The 25,010-nt window shown below is 47.6% G+C and overlaps 1 protein-coding gene across 5 annotated transcripts; it reads right to left on the reverse strand.

Annotated features, from left to right (window-relative positions):
- Positions 1 to 9,345: 9,345 nt before the first annotated feature.
- On the reverse strand, positions 9,346 to 23,014 carry DRG2 (developmentally regulated GTP binding protein 2). Of its 5 annotated transcripts, XM_038420173.2 has the most exons (14): positions 22,681 to 22,873; positions 21,140 to 21,300; positions 20,535 to 20,624; positions 18,879 to 18,939; positions 17,672 to 17,762; positions 16,785 to 16,857; positions 16,537 to 16,627; positions 16,124 to 16,221; positions 15,335 to 15,411; positions 14,728 to 14,816; positions 12,896 to 12,954; positions 12,506 to 12,537; positions 10,829 to 10,882; positions 9,346 to 10,738 (listed from the first exon to the last, which is right to left on the reverse strand). In XM_038420173.2, the coding sequence occupies exons 1-13, from the start codon at positions 22,742 to 22,744 to the stop codon at positions 10,858 to 10,860; spliced, it is 1,011 nt and encodes a 336-aa protein (XP_038276101.1). In that variant the 5' UTR covers positions 22,745 to 22,873; the 3' UTR covers positions 9,346 to 10,738; positions 10,829 to 10,857. The 5 variants fall into 5 exon arrangements, with proteins under 5 accessions (XP_038276101.1, XP_038276099.1, XP_043349609.1 ...); XM_038420171.2 differs by lacking the exon at positions 12,506 to 12,537 and having other exon boundaries at positions 22,681 to 23,014; XM_043493674.1 differs by lacking the exons at positions 12,506 to 12,537; positions 22,681 to 22,873 and adding an exon at positions 21,756 to 21,876.
- Positions 23,015 to 25,010: the final 1,996 nt, after the last annotated feature.

Genomic DNA, 25,010 nt, shown 5'->3' on the forward strand with positions numbered 1-25,010 from the left:
GCAGGGAGCCAGGGGTGATTTTGGAAAGGGAACTTCCCCACTGGAGCAAACAAAAGAATGCCAGTACTCAGCACTCCTGGCTCCCTGCCCTGTACCAACTGCTGGATCTCCCCGCCTCTCCCAGGAGAGGATGTCTTGCCAGTTAAATTGACAGGTGATGTTTTGTGTGTCTCCCATCCCAGCAACTGCAGATATTTGCGTTTGCCCCCAGTGCAACACAGCTTCCACTCCTGCTCTGCCCCAAGCAAAGCCCTGCTCTTGTCTAAGTGACATCCCAGCCTGCGGCCATTTGGGCCATGGAACTGACCAGCATGGCCCAAATGTAGCATGCATTGTGATGGTGCCACAGCATCGAATGGGAGAGATCAGGGATGGGCAGGAGAACAGTCTTTGCCAGACATTTTCAGCATGTCCAAGCACAGGAGAGAGAGCCAACCATGGAAAAGTCAAGTCACTCCCCTCCCACCACCGCTTGGCATTTACACTCAGCACAATGGGGACAATGTTGTTGCTTGATTAGAATACCTCAGAGGTAGCAGGGAGATTGATTCAGAAGGGTTTGAAGGTAATAAGTTATATATAGATAAATAGATAGATACAGATATATGCACTAAGTACAGTTACTGGCCACAAGATACTATGCTGAAGGGTGCCTTAGAAATACAAGGTTTCAGAGTAGCAGCCGTGTTAGTCTGTATTCGCAAAAAGAAAAGGAGTACTTGCGGCACCTTAGAGACTAACAAATTTATTAGAGCATAAGCTTTCGTGAGCTACAGCTACTTGAAGTGAGCTGTAGCTCACGAAAGCTTATGCTCTAATAAATTTGTTAGTCTCTAAGGTGCCGCAAGTACTCCTTTTCTTTTTAGAAATACAAGTAAGTGTATCAAGAAAAATGACAAGAGACAAGTGAAAGCCATGTAGGTTTATACCTGAAGGCTGGTGCCCTTAAGTGTTGGAACTAGGAGTGCAGGGGGTAAGCCACCAAGCACACACAGAGCACAAGCAGTGCTGAGAGGCAGAGAGAAAGGAAGGAGCCTTGTAATACAGTGGAGTTTGCCTTGTCCCACCCCAGCCAGGAACTGACACATTCCCCTAACATTGTACCTTTCACTGTAGCTCTGGTACTTAGAGTACCTGTAACCCACACACCCAGTGGCTGCATCTATTTCTTGAATGGTTCCAAAGCTCCTAGTGTTACAGGCGCAGGTGGGTGTTGTTTCTGCTGTGTGCATCCAGGTCAATGGTTATGCACACACACGCACCCATCGTTTGTTCAGTGTCTGTTTGCAGCGTGTTTCATGTTACACAGAGAACAGCACACTCCCACCTTTGTCTGTGTCCTCTGGCTCCACGGAAAGGATCCTGCTGAAAGGCTCCATTCCCACCTCAATGACAAGCCAGCCAACAAGCAACATCTCAGCACATCCTGAGCTGGTGGTCTGTGCTGCAAGTGGCTTCCCAGTCCCTAGAGGCCACTGTGTAGCCACAGGTTACAGCTGTGTGAGCAAGCTGGCAGGTTATTCAGGAGAAGTGTTCCTGCACGAGCTACTGCTAACCCTCTGAATGCTAACCTGATCCAGAGTGACAATCCAAGCACAAAGCAAGGGACAAATTTTTAGCAGGTCATCAAGAAACACACCCATAAACCTTGCTAACAGCCACGTCTCACACACTCATAGCGTCCGCATGCACCTGAGTGACTTGGGTAAATGCAGGGGCAGTTCAACATTTGCAAATGCAATTACCCGAAATGTGAGTGCCCAGTATGACCCCCACCTCTGCAGTTACCGATTTGGATCCCTGCTGAAAATCCAGCCCTGTGTACCCCGACAGTCTTGAGAGGGAACCCACCGTTAGAGGTTTGTCCAACACCCTCACGATGCGATAATACTGCAGCATCCCTGTGAAACATCATCAAGGCACAAGGGCAGCAAGATCGGATCATTCACTGTCATGCCTGAAGTCGATTCAAGCCAGGAATCCAGGGGTGCCCTATCCTAACACCAGCTCTCACAGCCCCAGAAAGGAGGAGAGCAAAGGGGGGGTTCTCCCTCTGCCCAGTACCATTCAAGAAGGTTAAAATTACACACTCTGGCCTGGCCTGTGCCCAGGTGGAACTGGAACCTGGGGTCCAGGGAATCTAGGATATTCCCCACCATTAAGCCATCCCACTCTGGCTTGAGCCCAACAGCCACCCTCATGAGCCTCTTTCAAACACCTAGCTGGCCCAGTGTGGAGCCAAGGGAAGGATTGCCCTGGCTAGGCAGGAGTTTGTGCAAACACTGGCTCAGGTTCATTTTCCTCCCCTGCAACAGGGAAGAGGTGGGACCTGGGCGCTCCTTAACCATTTCTCGTGGTGGCCCCATTAATGTGCAGATCCCCGCCCCACTGGCATGGAGGAAGGCAGGTCAGACATCTGCCGCCCACCTCCCAGCGACTGGTGGGAGCCAGGCCACGGGGAGAGGTTCCTGGGACAGGGAGGAGAAAAGCAGCTGGCGAGGAGCAGAGATTGAATGGCCAGAGGCGCCAAAGAGCAGGATTACAGCTAAACCATCTGGCAAATGGTCATGCCAGCCAACGCCCCCACACGTATCTGCCCTCGCCTCAGCTAGCTGGGAACCAGGCCACGGGCGTGGGCTCTCGTTTTCAGGCTGTGGCCCACCCACGCTGGTTTCGGGGGGGGGAGGGGGAGGCTCCAGCATTTTCTACAGACTTGAAGGTTTCCTTTAGGCAAAGGCTGGCCTGTGGGAGGAAACAAGCTTCTGAGGGGAAAGAGCTGCAGCCGCCAGGGTGACATGTGCTGGGAGGCATGGGGATGGCGAAAGGGTTCTCAGATGTGGGTTCAGCCAGGCCCTTTAGGTGGGAAAGGCTGAGCACCTGCGTTACGAGGGACTGCACAGAAATGGGGAAGGGTGGAGGGCAGCAAAAGCAGAGATGAATGAGGCGGCCCCATAAATTAGAGACAAGCCCTTGGACATGAGACGGGAGAGGGTTCAAGGCTGCAATGCCGTGGGCAGGTATTTAGGTTACTGCAGGCCTGAGGCCTAGCAAGCTGGCAGGTGGACGCACACAGGGGGAACAGAAGAGCTTAGGACAGTGCAGGGTGAACACTAAAGTGCCGTGACCCAAAGGCATCTGAACTTTGCCCATCCGTGCAGCAGACTGTTACCCGGCCTAGAGCATCCCTGGGCCTCCGGGATAGATCCCTACAGCATCCTGAGCTGGCTCAGCCTGTCTCCATCGTTCCATGCTTCAGCCAGGGCGGACATCATGCACTAACCACCCAGCCTGCCTCCAGCTGTCCATCTCCTTTGGTCCGAACTACGCCAGCCCTGCCTCCGAACCACCTGCGGCCGGGCAGAGGGTAGTTGTGACTGGGCTCCTGTGTGACACCAAGGGAAGGAGACGTAATTCCAGCACACAAAGCCGCACAGCCCCAGCGGCTCGGCTATTGCGACGCCACTTACCTGGGTTAAGCAGCCTCGCTTGCTCACATGCCGCCAGGTGTGACAATCTACACCTTCCAGATCTGCGCATCCCCTGGCTTTGCAGACATGGCCCTTTGTCAGCCTCTCCTCCAGGGAGCCTCTCTCCGCCAGACCCAGGGGAACCACATTTGCTGCAAGGCGGTTGCCGGCTGCTGCTGCTGCCACCCGATGCATATCTGATGACAGCTATTATTCTCATCTCCACTCATGAATGGAGAGCAGGGAGCTAACCTTTCCTGCAGAAGAGCTGGGGAATGAATGAGAGGCCAGGGGCAGCAAGCACTGTTCCCCCGATAGAACTGCAGCTACCTCCAAGGAGGGAGAAGATGGGTGGGACAAAACCTGTCAACGGGGACCTATGGGGAAAAAGGAGGGAATGGTGTAGCCAAAGGAGCAGCTACCTGCCAGGGGCACTAGAAAAGGAAGCCAAACAGACTAGCCTGTCCCACTGCACCTCCTACTGGATGATGCTTGAAACAGACACAGGTTTTGGAACAACAATGCAGGGGGAAACAGGTATGTGCAGACACTCAGTACCCATCAGTACCTGTCACGATGAACTAACTTCTGTATGTCTGAGGGCCAGAGGAGAATCATTTGGGAGAACTCAGACTAATACATAAGGGCGCCTATAAAGGCAAGTGTTATATTTTGCCAAGATAAAATTAATCCCTCCACATGAACCAGATGTGATCTTTAAACTACTCACCGAGGGCAGGTGTTGTCCAATGGGTTTAGCACAGATCTGGCAGGCAGAAGACCTGGGTTTTTAATCCCAACAATAGCACTGACTCGTGATGTGAGCTCAGGCAATTCACTCCGTCTCTGTGCCTCTGTTTTCCCAGCTGTATAATGGGTATGTTACCTGCCTTTATAAATAAGGCTTTGTAAGTAGCACTGGCAGATGACAGTACTACAGAGGCATTATTATTCACTCACTCCTAGCCCTGGAGTGGTGATTCGTACCAAGGGCTGAGTGACCTGTTAGCCAGTTGTGAGAACGGTTTGCATTAACAGATTGTGGTTTTTATATTTATGGGCTTGGAGTGTGGTGCACTGTGGGGCACCAAAGGGCCTGAGTTCAAATCCCACAAAGGGCTGAGAACCTTTGCAGTTGGTTGCATTGAGACCACAAGCTCATAGAGTTTCAGGCCGGAAGGGACCATCATGATCATCTTGTCTGCACTCCTGCAGGTTGCAGGCCACAGAACCTCACCCACCCCCTCCTGTAATAGACCCCTAACCTCTAGCTGACTTATCGAAGTCTTCAAACCTTGATTTAAAGACTTCAAGTTACAGAGAATCCATCATTTCCTCTAATTCAAAGCAGCAAGTGCTCATCCTAGATGGTCTTCTCTGCACCTGTTCCAGTTTGAATTCATCTTTTTTAACCCTGGGAGACCTGAACTGCACACAGTATTCCAGAAAAGATCTTACAGGGACCTTGTATAACAGTACTAACACTGCCATCTTTGCTGAAAATACCTCGCCTGACGTAGCCTAGGATTGCATTAGCCTTTTTCATGGCCGCATCACTTTGGCAGCTCACAGTAATCAACCAGTACGCTCAGGTCTTTCTCCTCCTCTGTCATTTCCAATTGATATGTCCTCTGCTTATATCAAAAAGTCTTGCTGTTAGTCCTTAAGGGTAGGACCTTGCATTGTGCATTATTAAATTTCATCCCCTTTCTATTAATCCAGTTTTCAAGGCTGTCCAAATCTTCTTGTGTAATATTCTGGTCTTCCTCCATATTGGCAATACCACCCACCCTTTGTGTCCTCTGCCAATTTTATTAACACCCTCCCACTTTCTGTGCCAGGGTCATTAATGAAAATGTTAAATAAGGTTGGTCCCAGGACCAATCCTGAAGGAACTCCCTTGAGCTGGACAGTTCACCTTTCAGCATGATCCACTGAAGTCTCCGCTTTCACCAGTTCCTTACCCATCTTTCGAGACTCGTGTTAATCCCCATCATCTCCAATTTCACTAATAATTTAGTGAGGGGGGATTTGATAGCTGCTTTCAACTACCTGAAAGGGGGTTCCAAAGAGGATGGAGCTAGACTGTTCTCAGTGGTAGCAGATGACAGAACAAGGAGTAATGGTCTCAAGTTGCAGTGGGGGAGGTCTAGGTTGGATATTAGGAAACACTGTTTCACTAGGAGGGTGGTGAAGCACTGGAATGGGTTATCTAGGGAGGTGGTAGAATCTCCTTCCTTAGAGGTTTTTAAGGTCAGGCTTGACAAAGCCCTGGCTGGGATGATTTAGTTGAGGATTGGTCCTGTTTTGAGCAGGGGGTTGGACTAGATGACCTCCTGAGGTCCCTTCCAACCCTGATATTCTATGATTCTATGAATTTCCCAGGTGGAAGCTGTTACACCCACACTGTCACGTAAAGAACAAAAGGGACAAGCTTAAACTGGCAGTTTTGTGCTCCTCTCTCCTGTTAGTGAGCATGCACCAGCTTGCACCTGCTCCAGACTAATGGAATCTACGGTCTTAGCTCTAATGCAGTGGGTATTTATTATGCTGAGTCTTCAGAAAGCAAGGGCTTAATCGCAAATTACAATCAATAACCCCCACAGGGTGACCTCCGCAGTTAAAACATGCCACCAGAAGAATTCAAAAGTATGTGAAGGCAAGCAATCCTCATCTCAGCAGCTTCTTGAGCCACCTCTGCTACAAAGGAGTTTCACAGGCCTAGCTTGGTTGGGGTGACCCTTGTCACCGTTTGAAACAATGAAGTTGGCACGGCAAGACTGTGACTGTTATATAGTGCCCCGTGCAGCACTTTCAATCTCGCCAGGATGGCAGGAGCGAAGATAGCAGAGGAGAACCCATGGCTGTAACTCTCTCTCATTGAATTAAACAAATGTAGCTGGAGTCAAGTCCCATTTTATTACCTTGCAAACGATTCCTGGGGCTAAATTAAATTATAAAAGGAGTGTTTGGCCAATCAAATGTGCTTGATTGCCTAGAACATGCACAGCCCTCTAGTTTTGAGCAGAACATGCTTCAAGCCGCAACCATTTCCAGGATGACAATCTCGAGGGAGCAACTGCTGGACGGTCTAAATCTGAAATCACACTCATCAAAATGTAAGGCTAGAAGGGACGTCAAGCAGTCATCAAATCCATGCCTGGACCGAGTAAACCTAAAAAATGCTGGAGTTCGTTGACTTTGCAGGGTATATAGACCATCCATCCATTTGCGCTTTTGTCAGACGAGGTGGTTGGGAGCTGTGTTTAAAGGTATAGCTTAACTTTATGTTTGAATTGTATTTAGTTTGACAGTGGGCAGCTGTATTTTGCAGATTACGTACATATACTGGGAGACAAATGGTGGGAGCATTATATTACAATTAATCTGCTACTCCCCTCGACTTCCTGTATGTCCTTGGGAGTCATTTAACTCTGTGGCCCTCTGTGATCTCCTGTGTAAAGAGGGCTAACAATAATCTCTCCCTTTTGTGAAATGCCACACTTGGCCTTTGAGCAACATGCAGCAACTTGAGCAACTTGTGAAGCTGTATTTTAAACACACAAACCTAATCTTTCTGTGAAGCAGATAAGGGATATAACAGGGATTCTTTCACTCAGCACTGAAGTGCAGCTGCTTGTGGGGTGGAACGCAGCACTAACATCCTGTAATTAGGGCAAGACACTGAGGAATACCGCATCCAGTTGAAACTGCAAGGAAAGGACGCTGGGAGAGCGTAACTAGCCATGTCATTTGGCCAGATCAGCAGAGCTAACACCATTCTCTTAGAAAAACAGGGTGGTGTCATTAAGCACAAATGGTAAAACTACAGTTGTACATCTCATACAAGAGACAGCATATAAACACAACACAGCCCTTCACTGTTACAGGGTATGAAGTTCTGCTGCTTCTAACCTGAGGGTTGTAATTCAAATGTTCACAATTACTCACAAGAGATTTTAAGTAAACTGCCTCACAAGTATCTCCACTCTATACGGGTACATGCACACAGAAGCTGAGTGTGTGCTTCCCAGCTTGGATAGACACCAGAGTACAGCTTCAGGAGGTCCAGTGAGGTTTGTACCTAGGCTGCTGGCCCAAGGTTCTGGCCGCTGCTACACTATTATTTTGAATGTGCGAGGTTAAGCAGAGCTAGCCTGTGTCTGTGTACTCAAGATGAGAAGCATGTTCCCAGCTTCAGTGTAAAAATGCCCAATCCCTACTTCACAAGAGTACCTCCTTCCTCACTAAAGGTCCCACAAAACGTTCTTGGAATGTACTGGGTTTGCCTTTGATCTCCATGAGCAATAAGGTAACTAGGGGTCTGATCCAAATCCCACTGGAAATCAATGGAGCCTTTCCATTTCCTTCAACAAAAACTGCTGGATTGATGTTAAAGCGTTTGCAAGAATTTGATCTTCCCATGCAGATAATTAGGCACTTCAGGATCCCCAGTAAAGATTCTATATGTAGATCTTCAGCCCAACGTACTATCACCGCTGATACTAAACTATAATGCTTGCAGCGTGTGCTGCAGTTAATCTGAAAAGATGGAAACGTACAAAAATCTATTTCCAGATAGAAAAGGAGTACTTGTGGCACCTTAGAGACTAACAAATTTATTTGAGCATAAGCTTTCGTGAGCTACAGCATCCGATGAAGTGAGCTGTAGCTCATGAAAGCTTATGCTCAGATACATTTGTTAGTCTCTAAGGTGCCACAAGTCCTCCTTTTCTTTTTGCGAATACAGACTAACACAGCTGCTACTCTGAAATCTATTTCCAGATGTAGCTACAGCTACCACCAATGCTTACTCAAGCTACTCATGCATACAGCAGAATTAGCTGCTCTCGATCTGTTTCCATTTTCTTCCCTGCCAAGTCTAATCAAAGTTCAGTTGCTTTATACACTTGGACTATGATGGGGGAAAAAAAATCGTTGGCTTTCCAAACTACTAGGGAGAGCAGCTCAGTTAATTTGACAGTGGTTCCAATATTGATCCACCAGACTATTAAATTTGAGACAACCAGCTAATCTAAGACAGATGTAATGATTAGCCTTGTGTTAACCACAGCAAGTTCGCATTTTTTTTTAGATTTACAATGAGTTTTAACAAGCTATTTTAAATATTTTTGTTCCCCCTCCCTCTCTCCTGTTTGAGGAACATATGCAGTTCAGTATTCTGACTACCAAGTCATGGACGGGCTTTCCTCAATTGTCCTTGTTTAGTGGTTAAACACCAGCACAGTTAAAAATTAAACAGTTAAAAATGAAAGAAGAAAAGCTTTGTCCTGACGTCTTGGCCTGCACAACCTTCATGGGAAATTTAAAGGGTGAGTCAATGTGCTGGAACAGCATCCCACTCAATTAGCAGAGAGAAGTGCAGGCATTAGAAAGCCACCTCAGGCATAATGCAGCTAATTTGGAGATTATTCTCCAGTAGCTTCTACCTGAGCCCTGATTCCCTCTGCATTCCAGCTGCGAGCAAAATCATTAACATCAAAGGTAACCTACAAAGCTCAGGGTCACCTTTTTGGCTTGATTCTTGTGTAATTTATCCAGCTCATGTCATCCGAGGAAGCCCTAATGCGTCCAACTCTTCTCCATCCTTAGAGAGCCCTTTGTTCGCTCTTCACGATGCCACTTTGGTCTCATTTCAGGGTTGGGTTAGTGTATAGATGCTGGGTGGTGTTGGTAGCCTGAGAGATACAGGTCAGACTAGATATCTAGTGGGTCCCTTCTGGCCTTAAATTCTATGACACATTACAATCAAAATCCACTCCACCACACAGCCCCTTGCCACTCAGTTGGCCAAAAGGGAGGGAGAGGGATGACAAAGCAAGTGTTCCCATGTCTGTTTTGAAAGACAAGTGCATAATTCACATGAAATAGCAACTTTTATTTTCTTAAATAAAACACTTCCAGCCATTTCAGTTTAGGAGGAGCACAAAAGAGGAGCTTGGGGTCGGAGGAGCTAGCCATCAAACCAGGCTTCATGGTTCAGAATTCTGCATTGGAGGCTCTTACTCATGGAAAGAAAGAGCCGGTATCTATCAGACACTATAAACCATTAGCAACAACATTTAATAAAGCATGATTAGAAAATCCAAGTTTTCTGATGGAAGATCTCCATTAAGAAGCATTATTGTTCATTCATTTATTTTAGCCAAAAAAGGCCACAGCTTAGAATGGGATTTGAGCCTGAATAGCTATTTCTGGGATTTAGGAGCCATGAATGCATGATTTAGAGAAAAGTGGTTTCCTGACAACTATTCCTTAGGTACTATGTCAGAAAAGGTGGAAGAAGGAGAAGGCAAAGCAGAGGTTTCCCCCTGGGAAACTCCTAATGCCATCTCTCGGACCTGTGACATGGACGGAAATGAATCCTCACCAAGTCTTGGAGCTCTTCTAGGATGTAGCTACGGCACCTGTGGCTTGGCAACGTATCAATCCCTTTGTTAATAGGGTTGCACCTTCCAGCTCTCTCAAGAGTACTAATGGGATCAGGACACCCTATAGGCTGTGTCAAAGGGTTGAGAGACATGGGATGTTGGTTTTAAATTTGATAAGAGTGGGATGTTCAAAAGCTCAGCCTAGGGCTGTCTCGGATGTGGAAAACCCACGGAAGCTAGAAAGGCTGTCAATTTTAGCAGCCCTCGTATTGGGCGAGTGGGGAAGGGAAAGGTTTGCTTTAATGACATTCTTACATTAAATGACAGGAATGTGCAATGAATAGCAGGTAACCTCTCTCAGTGCTGGTATCAATGGCATCAAGAGAAGAGTCACATTTGCCTGGACAAATCCACAGATTCCGATTGGCTGAGAAAGCCGCTGGCAGGTATTACAGACAGACATGTATGGGAAATCTGTAGCGGTACACGAGGGTCGAGGATTCTCATCTCATCGTAACAAATGGGTTCCATGATCCAACTTTTAGAGATGTTGTGCAAACAAGCTACCTTGCCTGAAATGTCACAAGATGGGAAACCCCTCGTCTCCCTGCTCCGCACCTGTTATAGTGTATCCTTAGTCTCTTCTCATCTCCAGTGGAACAAGCTTCATGGAAGCCTACGTGGCTTTGGAGCACATCTTCCTTTTTTTGGCTTTTATATGGTCACAATAAGTCAGTTCTGATTCTACAGCCTAGGGCAGGGTCAGGCACCAGTGAGCAGTGGCTAAGAGGGTTACTTCTTGACAATCTGGATGACATCTTCATGCTCCATCAAATGAGTTAATCCTACTCTTTGAGGACTGTATTTTGTGCTGGTTCCCTTTAAACCAGGAGAAAGCAAGTTGAAACGTGTTAGGAGTGGACACTTTAAATACAGGCAAATCAAATTCAGAGAGTATTAGTCACTTACCCATACCAAGGCATATTTGAACTGGCTGGCTAATGTTCTGTGAATTCGATGGCACTGCAATAAGACAGAGTGAGAGACAGTCAAATGATAATGCTTCACTATATATCAGCCTCTATTCTATTCAGGTTCTTATATTGTACCCTCACCATGGTGTCTGAGCACCAGAGAATTAGATATGAAAACACTGTTTTTGATGATTAGCTCCAACTAATCATGTCTCCCAAGACAAGAAGTGGAGATTTTCCCCAGACTTCCAGGACCCACTGCTGTCTTCAATTAACATCTAGCCACTACAAATAGGAACACCTTGGGTCCACGCTGTTTACTGCAAAGGCAACTTCGGAGCCACATTCAAAAACGCACAAAGAGCATAAAGTAAATGTACTAGAATCATGCTTTCTCCATACAAAGTTCCCAGGAATAGCATCACAAAAGTCTCCTCGTTTCCATCTGCTTGTTTGCTGAACTCGATTAGGTTACCTTTGTGACGTTACATGCCATATTCTTTATAGAAATATGGTTATATGAAATGAATATGGTCTAAGATATATTTTATGCAAGATGTGTCTTGTAAGGTATCATTGGGAAGGTTATGATTTACTGAACGTGATTACCCAATTTGTATGCCTGTATCATTTCTGTATCTAAAGTTAGGAATATCGACTATGTAACAATTACAACTGTGTATGTATTACAACTGTGTGGGAGACACCCACCAGACATCATAACATTGATGGGCCATTAGGAAGGAACAATAAGGCTGTGAAGATGCTAGTCTCTCTCCTCCCTGAGAGGTATCCTGGGTCATAGCTGTGGTCCTGTTACCTGGTACTAAATACCACCTTGGACACTGCTGTTACTTTTACTCTGTAGTGGGATGGGGATCAAACAAAGGTTTTCCACTTTAGGTAAATCCTTTTTAAGACTGGGGAGTGGGTTAATCTGGACTCTCCTCCATTGCCTACCAAGAAGAAAGACTGCTGAAAATACCTGAAGAGACAAAGGAACTAACCTGAGGGGAAAGGCAGAGGTGAATCCAGACTGAGACGGGGTCCAGTCTGTAAGAAGAAATAACTGGAACTCTAAGCTACAGAAACTTTGCAACTTGCCTAAAACAACATTTAGGGTGAGAAATTACTTCTTGAAATCAGGTTTAGTCTGTATCTGCAAAAAGAAAAAGAGTACTTGTGGCACCTTAGAGACTAACAAATTTATTTGAGCATAAACTTTTGTGAGCTACAGCTCACTTCTCACTACATCTGTAGCTCACGAAAGCTTATGCTCAAATAAATGTGTTAGTCTCTAAGGTGCCACAAGTACTCCTTTTCTTTTTTCTTGAAACCAGTCTCTTTAAGATCTTAATCTTAGTATGTGTGTTTTGTTTTATTTGCTCAGTAATCTGCTTTGTTCTGTTTGCTATCCCTTATAATCACTTAAAATCTGCCTTTTATAATTAATACATTTGTTTTGTTTATTATTAAACCCAGTTTGTGCATCTCCCTCTTCACACTGAGGGAGAGGGCAAATTTTTATGAGCTTGTGCCGTGCAGATCTTTCTATATAGTGCAAGACAGTATTATTTTGGGTTTATTCCCCAAAGTGTGCATGTGAGTGCTGGGTGAATCCTCTCACACAGAGCTGACTTCAGTCTATGTCTGCAGCTGGGTGTGGCCTTACCTGTGCGTGTATGCTGCAAGAGGCCGGAGAGCCTAATTCAGCAAAACAGAGAGAGAGAGAATCCAGGCTGATGGAGCAGGAAGGACTAAGTGAAACCCCAGTACATCAGGTGGCATGCCAGAAGGGGGGGGGTCCAACCCGTCACAACCTTCATCACCTTTTATCTAGTAAAGATGTTAGTAAAGTACATAACCAGGAAAGAAACATTTGTTTCTACACCTCAGTTAGACCAAGCTAAGGAATCCTAATGGGCAACAAAACATCAACATGTGTTTTTTTCACAGGACAACCCGAAATATATAAAATCCTACCACCAGTTTGGGTAGGAGGCTTGCATTGGACTGAGTGCTGTTCTACCACCAGAGAAAGATCTTTGTGTTATTTACTTACCACATGCTCTACAGAAGCCCCTTTCCGGAGAATAATGGCATCTGTGAAGTCTGGTCTCTCTAGAGAGAACAGTAAAACAAGAAGGGAAAAGATAGCATCGCTTTCCCAATTGCTGTCCTTTAACACAATCTGACAATGCATTTGATTATGTACAACTCCTTGAATCCCCTCCTGGTCCCCCTCGCCAGTTACATCTGACAGCAGGCTGGCATATAAAGCAGCTATTCACCCGAGTTATATTGCCTACTTAGCTCCATGCACACTCCAGTGCCAGGAAGTACAAATTGGCTACTTACCCTGGACTTTTAAAGACCAATACAATACATTGAATCAATTCATAATCTTCAAAGACAGTACTTCCAAGTTTCGATTTACTCTCTCTCTATACCGCCTTTAACATTTAAAAGTCAAAGTCAACCATTTCCTTAGAATTCACAAGCCCATCCAGACCCAATCTTCATTCAATCCACGACAGAACTTATCACAACAGTAAAAGCCAAAGTCTAAACACACACGTTTAAATAAAAGGGAATCACTGCTGCAGTTTCCTTGAAGATCCTAACATTTTAGGATCTAGTAAGCTACCACAAAATCTCACTGACATGTACCCAAAATTCAAGCTTGCAGCCCTCCAATGCCAAATGCAACAACGGCCTTTACAAAGTGACAGCTGTACAAGGACCCTCAGTAAGGAGTTTGGGGAGTTAAAGCCAGCTGAGGAGTGCTGCTCCTGCTCATCCTCAGCCTATGTGACACCTGTAAGCAGCTGCTTGGGAGTTCTTTCTCAGGAGGGGATGGTGCTAAATGCCCATCCTTCCCAACTCCCCTGTGGGCTCCTAGCGGGACTGCTGAAAGAACCTAAACGGACAAACGAACTAACCTGAAGGGAAAGGCAGGAGTGAGTCCAGACAGACAGTGGTCCAGTCTGTAAGAAATAACTGGAACTCTGAGCTACAGAAACCCTGCATCCTGCCTAATTCAACATTTAGGGTGAGAAATTACATTTTGTAACCTGTTTCTTTAGTGAATCAAGCTTATTTTTCAGAGTAGCAGCCGTGTTAGTCTGTATTCGCAAAAAGAAAAGGAGTACTTGTGGCACCTTAGAGACTAACAAATTTATTAGAGCATAAAAGCTTTCGTGAGCTACAGCTCACTTCATCGGATGCATTCGATGAAGTGAGCCGTAACTCACGAAAGCTTATGCTCTAATAAATTTGTTAGTCTCTAAGGTGCCACAAGTACTCCTTTTCTTCAAGCTTAGTTTGTGTGTTTTGTTTTATTTGCTTAGTAATCTGCTTTGTTCTGTTTGCTATCCCTTATAATCACTTAAATCTGCCTTTTGTAGTTAATAAACTTATTTCTTGTTTATAACATAACCCAGTTTGTGCAATTCATATGGGGTGGGGAGGGGGAGAAGTTGTGCATCTCTCTCTAAACATTGAGGGAGAGGGCGAATTTTTATGAGCTTGCGCTGTGCAGATTTTTCTATCCAGCACAAGACAATACACCTTTGGGTCTGCACTCCATGGGGGGTGGGCACCTGAGTGTTGGGGAAAGTCCCTTAAGTGGAGTTTTCCGAGAGCTGATCTCAGTGTCCGTGTCTCGCTCTAGCTGGGTGTGGCCCTGCCTGTGTGCGCGCTAGGGGAGGTTTAAGAGCCTGGCTCAGCAAGACAGGTTAAAGGGGGCCAGGATGGTGGAACAGGCAGGCTCAGTGGTATCTCAGTACATCAGGTGGCACCTTAAAGGGGGGCAACCTGTCACACCAACTGCCCATTGTATTTCTGAAAATCTCCCCCTTGGACTCTTCTTTTGCCAGTCAGTGTTTTGCTTACGTCCTCTCTTCTTAGTGAAGATACAGGTAAGCGCCAGGTACTCCCACAGCTTCTCCAGTAAATAGTCCAGGTTCAGCTTCATTCCACAGCTGCAAAATACCATGAACATCTCAGCTTAGTGTAATTGTATTCCCCAAAGCGCAGCCCAAATTCCATCTTACCTGGAGTCCACAAAGAAGTGTGATCAAGAAGCCTATTAAGTGCTAGATGACAAGGTGAAGCTTTCTGATGGGTCAGTATGGGGAAAAAGACAATGCTTTCCAAAGGTACACCACCTTGAAAGTGGCTGAGCCCATCAGTTTAACAGAATAGATAATATAACAGAACTACTGGGAAGACCTGGTTTATTTCAACCTGGAGTTGGTGCGAGGCAGCTTATAGCAGATTTGCCTCTCTCTCTGGATAGAGGCCACTGAATATTTTGTTAAAAATGACAGGGTAATTGTTGAGTTTCACTCTCAGCCAGAGCACAGAGCAGCTAAGTGGTGTGCCAAGGAGCATGCCCATCTTTGGGATAGCAAAGGAAGAGAGTATTAATGAAATGTAAACCAACTTCCGAGTGCAGAGCACGTAGAAGGTATGGATTGACAGGCTTGCAAGCTCTTACCTGATCACAACACTGTTTGGTCTCCTAGCCAGACGATCTACTTCCTCCATAGATATCTGGTCAATCTTGTTATAAACCTAAAATCAAAAGGGAAAAGAACATATCCTTTAGAAAGTCAATTCAAGTGACACTGCAAGCAAATTCGATACATGCAAGTAGTTATGAGGTTCTGAAGATTCCAGTCCTCAGACACACAATAATGAGATGCTGGGGCTTGTTAAAAAAATGTGGCTCTTATCAATATTGATCAAAGATTTTTGGTAAATTGTTAAAGTTCATAAGCCTCAAAATAAATGACACGTTTTCCCATTTTAACATTCTTTCCTTTGGGGGTCACCCTCTGGTGTTTTGTTCTTGGACCGAATTATAAAAATCCAAAACATTATCAAAAGGGGCCCCTGAAATGAAATGAAAGGTGCATCTATAGCGCACCAAGGCTGTGAACATACAGACACCATGGTTGTTAGAGGAAATCAGCCATGGAACTTTCAGCACCAAAACACAAGTCTCTACCCCAGCTGGGCGAAAAGAGGAATGATCAGGTCTAGGTAGCCTGCCGCTATAGTCATCGGGGCCAGCCACAAGAGGGCGCTGGAATCATGTGCTAAAGGAGTGTACTACCCAAGCACATGTGCAACAGGTTAACTAGATGTTTTATGACAAGTGGTGGTTTTCACATACAGAGTGATTCTCTCAAGGCAAGAGGTCAAGATCATTCTGTATTTAGGACCCCAATCTTATGCCGTCCCATTAATTATACAGAAATAAGGCTGTTTCTGGGATACTCACATAAAGGCAGGGCATGTAGACTCTGTTACCGACAATCACATCGATAAACTCATCAGGAGAACAATCTTCTCTGAACAGAACTTCTGCATTGAAGATTTCTGAGGTGACATCATTAAGGCCAATCTTCCTCTCTTGGCTAAATACACCGGACAGGCACAATGGGCTGGATTTGTTTAATCTAGTATAATGGGGGCTGCTCAGATGACACCCCCCCAAAAATTCCTACTGCCGTTAACTACACCGTCACCCTATTGGCATGAACACCTTGCTCTGGAATTAGTATTGAAGATACAATACCATTCTAGTTCACCTTCACCAAGTCGGCTGCTGCGGATCTGAGGTGTGGGACAGGGGTCAAGAGAAGCGGTTTCTGGATGTTGCCCCTTTTTGGGCTCTCCTTCAGGAAAGGATACTGTACTCATGGAGGATGAGCTGTACCAGCTTCTCGGAGCACTGGGTCAGCGTGACAGTCGAGTTAAAGGAGATGCCCCCACCCTTCTTTGGCTGGATGAATAGAACAAAGAACCTTAAAACAGTCTCTAAAATGTAAAGTCCACGTTATCTGTGGCATAACAAAAGGGACAGGCACAGAAGAATTTGTGTTTCCATTGGATGAGCACACGCAAACCCATGACTGTGCAGGGCCATTGGTAAGTCTCACCTTGAAATAGATGTTTGGTTTGCATTTGTTCAGCCGGATTCCTACAGATTCCAATTCCTTTTCCAAGAGAGACCTGCGTAGACACTACAAATTAGTCGTTGGTACACTGGACTTAGTGCAATAAGAGGAACAAATGGTCAAAAGCTTGGCCAGCACCTTGACGTTTCCCAGCTCCAAATCACCACCCTGTGGATCTTCTCTAGACCACTGACTGGGGCCCTCCCATTCAGCAAGGCCTCTAGTTGGGACCTAAGAACATGGCCATGGGAGGAGGAAGCCTCAAACAAAGACACCACCATGTAATCTATTATCCTTCCCTGGAGAGGTCATATGTTGATGTTCTTCCCCTCAAGAAGCCAGAACTGAGATTCCTGGCAATCTTAGTAAATGCTGCGCCTACCTACCCAGTAGGTATTTCTGTTGAGCACAACCAAGTCCATTGCCCAAGCCTGGGCTGCTTGCTTGGAAGCTACCAACAGGCCATCCAGCCCAGGCAATAATCTGCAGTAACAGTTATCTTGCTAGCTAAAGCAATGGCCTAAAAGTCCCAGTAGAAGTTTAAATTTAAACTGAAACACATTAACAGAGTGGCCTCATGAAGCACAGATTTTGAGATGACCCAACTAGAGTGGAAGAACAACTTAGCAAAAATCAGCACAGGCAGTTCATTTTGGAACGTCCATGACTAAAGTGAGAAGATGATCCCAGGAATATCAAAGAGTAAAATTATTAGCCGAATATAGATTATATTAGGACATTAGTAAATATCTAGTGTGCTGCGTACGGGGTATGTCTAGTTAGCCTCCGCAGTTGGGAAGTATCAAGCCATCTGGATTCCTTCATTGGCTTATCAGTCCAGAACTGACTAACCTGCTCCCTGTGCTCACCTCTGTACTTCACCCTTGGTGGCATCCAGCATCATGATAACGACATCAGCGGTCCTAGCCACAGCTATCACCTGACGTCCTCTGCCTTTCCCTGCAAAGGAAGGAGATGGCGTTAACCGTGGGAAGGCAGAATAGCTAAAAGCTCCCTCGAACCAGGAACCGTCCCATGGGACTTCTTCGAAGCAAGAAAGAATTTCATTTCCGCTTTGGCTGCACTAACCTGTTGGGAAGGCGGCCAGGCTAATGGGGTCAAGGCCCATTCAGAGCTTTTGCAGCTGAAACATGTGCTTGTTCCCAAAAGAAACACCATATTTTGAAGGCCAGTCCAATAGAAAGCACTACACAGACACACAAGGGACTTGGCTCTAAGCAACCGCAGGATCCATTCCCCCTAGTTGTATGGGGCTGGGATGTGACCCACTCAGCCTCTAGTGTGAGGGCATGCAGTTCTTGATGAGCAAGCACTCCCTCTGCAGGCAGACAGTGGAGAAGCATTGCAATCCCATAAGACTGCCTTCTTTTCAAGAGAATTGCACACACATTGCTTCTTTCTCCTCTGCACTGAAGCGAGGATACCCAGAATAGCGAAGAGGAAAACCCCGAGATCCCAGTTCAAATCAGCTAGACACACTTTCTGATCAGAAGTGAAAGGAGATGTTTATTAACCAAACTACACTGTGCTCAGAATGAAACATCAGGAGACTCCTACGAACCTCACAAGACTCTCGCCACGGCTGAGCGACTGGCAGACAAAGCGAGAGGAAAGAGGTGGAATGAATTCCTAACTCCCAAGTCAAGGAGCCACATCAGAACTCTCAGAAACACCCAGGTGATCGTAGCTGAACAATATTTCTTGCCTTGCTTAACCCTCCTCCCGCACATCTCCAGTTTCTTTCTCTAGTGACCAATACCAAAGACCTCCCCTTGTACCAGAAGAACAAATGAGCAAGGCCATGATTCCCCCTGAATAGGGAGGTTTGCTTACTTCTGCTACCCACCTCCAGAACAAGCATCTTCTACAACATAATATGCTTTTTTGTAATTCAGGGACTCTCTTACAATTGTCTCCCACATTCAGGACCTCAGGTTTTAAGTCTAAGGTGTTCACACAATACATGACTAGGATGGCAAGGTTGGTACCATTTAGAAACTCCACACAGTACTGAGAGCAACGGCACGCATTAAATTAATGTAAGAGCTAACCAACCTTGTGCAGCTCCTTCGATGATTCCAGGCAGATCCAAAAGCTGAATGTTTGCTCCTTTATACTGCAAAATAATCAGAAAGGTGGAAGATTATGAGGTCCTCCACAAAACCTTTAAAACTGCTTTCCTAACACTAGCTAAGCACTCAATGTATTATACACAGAAGGCCAAATTCTGAAATCAATTGAGCTGCACAGGGTATAGGGCAGGGCAAAACCTGGCCCAGTAAGTTTAGCATCCCATTGAGCCGGAAACAATTTGCAGAGTTTTTACCATGAAGCTGTTTCACTAAATTTCTGAAAATTCCTCTTCCACCTCAAGACACATTTTACTGCAGCAGTTTATGGCCAAAGCTGCGAAAATTCTAGACCATCCTGGTTTGACTACAAAATGACAAGACTAGAGCACACTTTGGCTGTAATATTATTTTGGTCCTCTGTTCACCAAAGAAACTTGTCCACACAAGTAATAAATTTCTTATCTGGCCCAACAGGTGAAATATTTTAATGATAAGAGCACTCTCATGGCTGGATTCAGAATTACTCAGATGTGTATCATAAGGATAATATTACTACTGTTAACAGAAATTCTCCTTGAAACTAAAGTGGTGAGGGTCACTTGCTTATGGAGCAGGAGAATGAAAGTTCCATTCCTGCAACTGCAGTGAAGTTTAAAATGATGACATCGTGCAGTAAATGAAGTTGCAGGTGGCCTCAGATTTGTGACAATATTTATGCTTGTTTTGACATTAATGTGTTTGTTTTAATTATTTTCACTCAACCTGAATTTTGACCCCAAAATTTCACATTATACTAGCTTCATTAACAACAAATCTGTCAAGGCTTCCAGCCATCTGGTCAATGTGCCAATAGCTGTTATTAAAAAAAAAATTAAACTTAGAATTATCTTGTTGCCTGGCCGCTCAAAATGCACTGGGAATCTGACTCTGCATACTGCCTGTCTCAGAGGAGCAATGCTGCCTGTAAAAGTGCCAGGCTCCACAGACCTAATTTCAAATGCTTGAGACCTTCCAAGAGTTCAAAACAGAAATCAGCTGGGAAGGAGGAACCTTTGGATACAGCCGCTTCTGAGCCCTACCATAGACAGAACACACACAACAGGAACATCCCTACATACTAAGTTGTGGGTTTTGTTGCTAACAGCTTATGATTAAGGCTATGTTTTAGTCACAGGTATTTTTAGTAAAAGTCATGTACAGGTCACAGGCAGTAAATAAAAATTCATGACCCAGTGACCTGTCCATGACTTGTACGATATACCCTTGACTAAATCTTGGAGCCGCAACCAATGGGAGCTGTGGGGGTGATGCCTGCAGGTGGAGGCCGTGCGCAGAGCTGCCTGGCCACCCCTCTGCCTAGGAGCTGAGGGAGGGAGATGTCACTGTTTCTGGGGAGCCCCCCAAGGTAAGTGCTGCCCAGAGCCCTCACCCTGTCCCATGCCCCAACCCTCTGCCTCGTCCCACACCCAAACTCCTGCTGCTGCGGGGGGAGAAAAGGCGGTGGCCCGAGACTGCCCCGGCAGCGGCCGGTGCAACTGGCCAGGCACACCGGCTGCTGCAGAAGTCACAGAAGTCCACGACTTCTGTGACAAACTCGCAGCCTTACTTATGATGTAGAATCCAGCCATATCACACTTACTTCTATGACACCTGGAATACACGTCAGCGTTGTGAATTCATATGAGGCAGCTTCACTGGCTGTGGAAGTCATTAAGCTCAGAAATGTGGACTGAAAAGCAAGATATCATGACATGAAATACATAAACAAATGACAGTACCACTGAATATATAAAGATACATGGAAACAATGCACATCAACAACTCCTGAACTGGCATGGGGAGAAAACTACTCTAGTTTTAACTGCCATGTGCTCTTGCTATGCCGGCCATGGCAGTTTTAGAGGTGAAGAGGAATACTTGGCATGTTCTCTTGAACGTCAGTTACCAGGCTGCTCTTACAGACCTTTCATAGTGGTGTTGCTGTCAGATGGGAGCAAACGAAAGGTTTTGGTATGCACCAAGTGTGCTTTGCATGCAAGAATGATGACAGATTTTCCCCAGTTTTAACCTTCTGGGTCTGGGTGCGCGAGCAACATTCTTTCCATTCGTTTTTGGAAAACAAAAGTAGTGGAAATACAGAAAAAGCCAGAAACATTAGCAGTCAGATCACAAAAGCATATTTCAGAAGACCGAAAACAAACTTAGGAACTGCAAGTGCTAGAGTCAGCTCTGATAGTCACTGACCTTACCCACAGAGGGAAAGCCAATCAGTGCCACTCTGGCATCTCCAGATTTCATCACATCAAAACCTTCTCCTTTAGCAGCAGCAGATTTGGAGGGTTCTAGTAGCTGAGCTCTGTACTTGGCAAGCTTTGCCTTCAGTAGGCCAAGATGGTACTCGGTAGCTTAAACAAAACAGCAACAACAGTTAGTAACCAAATAGTCTGCAACAGCATCGGAACATACACCTATTTCCCTATTAGTTCAAGTGTCTTGTTTCTAGTTTAGGAATTGCAGCAATTAGGACATTATTACAAATTAACATTGTAGATCAAGTTTGGTGTTTTTAAGTATTTACTCTTTATGCCTGATGTGGCACAAAACACCGGAATAAAGGTAGCTCCTGCCTTAGGAGTGTCCACTCTGACAGAGAAGGGAGCGGATTCCTAGGGAGAGAAAACAACAGGGTTTTGTATTTTCTCCCCCCTTAATTTCGTTATTATACACTCCACTTGCATCTGATGAAGTGAGCTGTAGCTCACGAAAGCTTATGCTCCAATAAATGTGTTAGTCTCTAAGGTGCCACAAGTACTCCTTTTCTTTTTGCGAATACAGACTAACACGGCTGCTACTCTGAAACTTCTTGTGGTGTAAATTATGCCTTGACATTTAATCTACTTCCAGTAGCATATCAAGACACAGGTATAGACCACGCATGAGGTGCAAATGGCATTTCTTTGCCCCAATATGGCATCCTGAAGGTGTGTAGAACAGGCACCCAGTGAATTCTCTGGGGTGCAAATGGAGCCCCCCCAAAAAACAAAAAAAATCAGTGTAAGGGAAGAGGCTGACAGAATGGCCCCCTGCTTCCGGCCCCCCCGCACCCCACCTCTGCCCCACCTGCACCCCACCTCTGGCCCCCACCTCTCCCCGCTTCCGGCCCCCCCCCCGCACCCCACCTCTGGCCCCCCGCACCCCACCTCTGGCCCCCACCTCTCCCCGCTTCCGGCCCCCCCCCGCACCCCACCTCTGGCCCCCACCTCTCCCCGCTTCCGGCCCCCCCGCACCCCACCTCTGGCCCCCACCTCTCCCCGCTTCCGGCCCCCCCCCGCACCCCACCTCTGGCCCCCACACCCCACCTCTGGCACCCACCTCTCCCCGCTTCCGGCCCCCCCGCACCCCACCTCTGGCCCCACCTCTCCCCGCTTCCGGCCCCCCCGCACCCCACCTCTGGCCCCCCCTCTCCCCGCTTCCGGCCCCCCCGCACCCCACCTCTGGCCCCCACCTCTCCCCGCTTCCGGCCCCCCCGCACCCCACCTCTGGCCCCCACCTCTCCCCGCTTCCGGCCCCCCCCGCACCCCACCTCTGGCCCCCACCTCTCCCCGCTTCCGGCCCCCCCCGCACCCCACCTCTGGCCCCCACCTCTCCCCGCTTCCGGCCCCCCCCCCGCACCCCACCTCTGGCCCCCACCTCTCCCCGCTTCCGGCCCCCCCCCGCACCCCACCTCTGGCCCCCACCTCTCCCCGCTTCCGGCCCCCCCCACAGAAGGACGGGCCGCCCCTGACCTTTGTTCTTCTGGGTGCGCGCGATCTCCTTCTCGATCTCCGAGATCTTCTCCAGGATGCCCATGGCGCCGGCGGGCGGGGGCGCAGCCGGGCCCTGGGGGCTCCGAAGCGGGCGCCGGAGGCCTAACGCGCCGCCCTCAAGCCACCCCGGCTCCTCGCCCGGAAGCTGCCGCCGGCTCGTCCGCCGCACTAATCACCCCCTCGGCGTGACGGCGCGGCGGCCGGTGCCCTCGAGTTCCAGTCCGGCCGGGACACGCAGCGTGCCGGCCCCCGCTGCAAGGGTTCCGGGAGCACCAACGTCCCCTGCACAGTGGCCCTTGGAAAGCGCCGGGTCCCCCTCTCGCTCCCGAGGGGCTGGCCCCGCTCCTGCAGCACCCAGCCGGGGCTGGCCCCAGCAGTTCCCCCCCGCCGCGACACGTGGGGCAGCTGCTGTGGGGGGGGGGGGCAGGGGCAGCAGCCCCACCCCGTCATTAGCTCCCCCTGCCCGCGAGCAGCTGCCCTTCCCCCGGGAACGGAAAAGTTCTCGCTCTTGGGCTGCGTAACTAGCTGGGGTCTTGCAACGCCCTCCCCCGCACCGTCCCAGGGGGCGGCCTGTTCGCAGCCCCCACTTCGGAGCACGCCCAGGCCCCCAAGAGAAGGGAGACGGGGAGCGGACAAGCGAGGCAGGACTCGTTTAACTTCCACCGCTCCTCCTGCTCCAGCTCAGCCAGGGGTGACGCTCCCCTTACAGGGTTCAGAGGAGCAGCCGTGTTAGTCTGTATTCGCAAAAAGAAAAGGAGGACGTGTGGCACCTTAGAGACTAACACATTTATTAGAGCATAAGCTTTCGTGAGCTACAGCTCACTTCATCGGATGCATGCAGGCTGTAGCTCGCGAAAGCTTATGCTCTAATAAATGTGTTAGTCTCAAAGGTGCCACAAGTCCTCCTTTTCTTTTTAAGAATATCTGAGGAACAGTGGGGTTTCATGGTCTCTGTGTGTGTATATCAATCTCCCCTCTGTTTTTTCCACCAAATGCATCCGATGAAGTGAGCTGTAGCTCACGAAAGCTTATGCTCTAATAAATGTGTTAGTCTCTAAGGTGCCACAAGTCCTCCTTTTCTTTTTGCTCCTCTTACAGACATCGCCCAGGGAAAAGGCTGCCGCAGCAGTTTAGCTTGCCTTGCACGAGTCTTGCCTAATGCCAGGTTTCAGAGTCGCAGCCGTGTTTCCACCAAATGCATCCGATGAAGGGAGGTGTAGCTCACGAAAGCGTATGCTCTAATAAATTCGTTAGTCGCTAAGGTGCCACAAGTACTGCTTTTCTTCTTGCACGAGTCGCATCCCTTGGTCCCAAGGCCCGCCGGGGATGGCAGTTGGCGGCTCCTTCATGGAGCCGTGAGCACGGGCGTGTACTTGGCGGGGTTCACTTCAATCCCAGACACCTGCCCCTTTTGCGGCATGAGGGATACCCTGGCACATGTATACCTGGAGCGTGGCAGGCTGCAGCCCCTATTCCCGCTCCTCACCAATATTTTATTACGTTTTTGGTTACACTTCTCCCCTCACCTTCTCGTTTATGCACTCCCTGTTCGCGGCCCCAGAAAGCCACGGGAGCTCCTGGTCAACCTCCTCCTGGCCCTAGCTAAAATGGCCATCTACAAAACCAGAGTGAGGAGGTTGGCCGATGGAGTCTCCTGTGACTGTGGCGCCTATTTCCAATCCTCGGTCCATTCACGTATCCAGGCAGAGTTCCTCTGGGCGGTGTCCTCTGACTCCCTTGACGCCTTTGAGGAGCAGTGGGCGCTGTCCGAGGTTCTCTGCTCGGTGTCCCCGTCTGATTCCCTTCGTTTGACCCTTTGACCGCACTCCTGTCCCTGTTATTTCATTAGTTGTCCCCTGGAATTTTTTGGGTATCTAGGTCCTGTGGATCCCCCTTTTAGGCTGGGGGGGATCCTTTAGCGGTGGATGGGCTTTGCCCGCCCACTTCCCGGATCCCAATAAGACGAGTCGTATCCCCCCACCCTTGCTAAACCAGAAGTTTCCCAGTCTTATCAAGCAGAAAGCTCAGGCTTCTGCAGTGGTTTGTCCTTTTAAGGTGCAGGCTGATTTCCTTAGATGCATTGTTCCGTTTGCCATGCCCTTAGCTACAAGGGCTCTGCGATTCAGTCCACAGATTATTTTCAGACAAGAGAAATGGCCACTTAGGTTAATTATATAAAGCAGTGGTGATTTTTCATTTGTACAGTAGATAAAAGAACAGAAGGGGCATTTAAATAATTAGCACTTAAGCAGATACATCAAAGCCATTCCACAAAAAACTCTTCTTGCCCTAGTCTAGCACAGAGGAAG

The sequence above is a fragment of the Dermochelys coriacea genome, chromosome 10 (assembly GCF_009764565.3).
Source record: "Dermochelys coriacea isolate rDerCor1 chromosome 10, rDerCor1.pri.v4, whole genome shotgun sequence".
Classification (NCBI taxonomy): Eukaryota; Metazoa; Chordata; order Testudines; family Dermochelyidae; genus Dermochelys; species Dermochelys coriacea.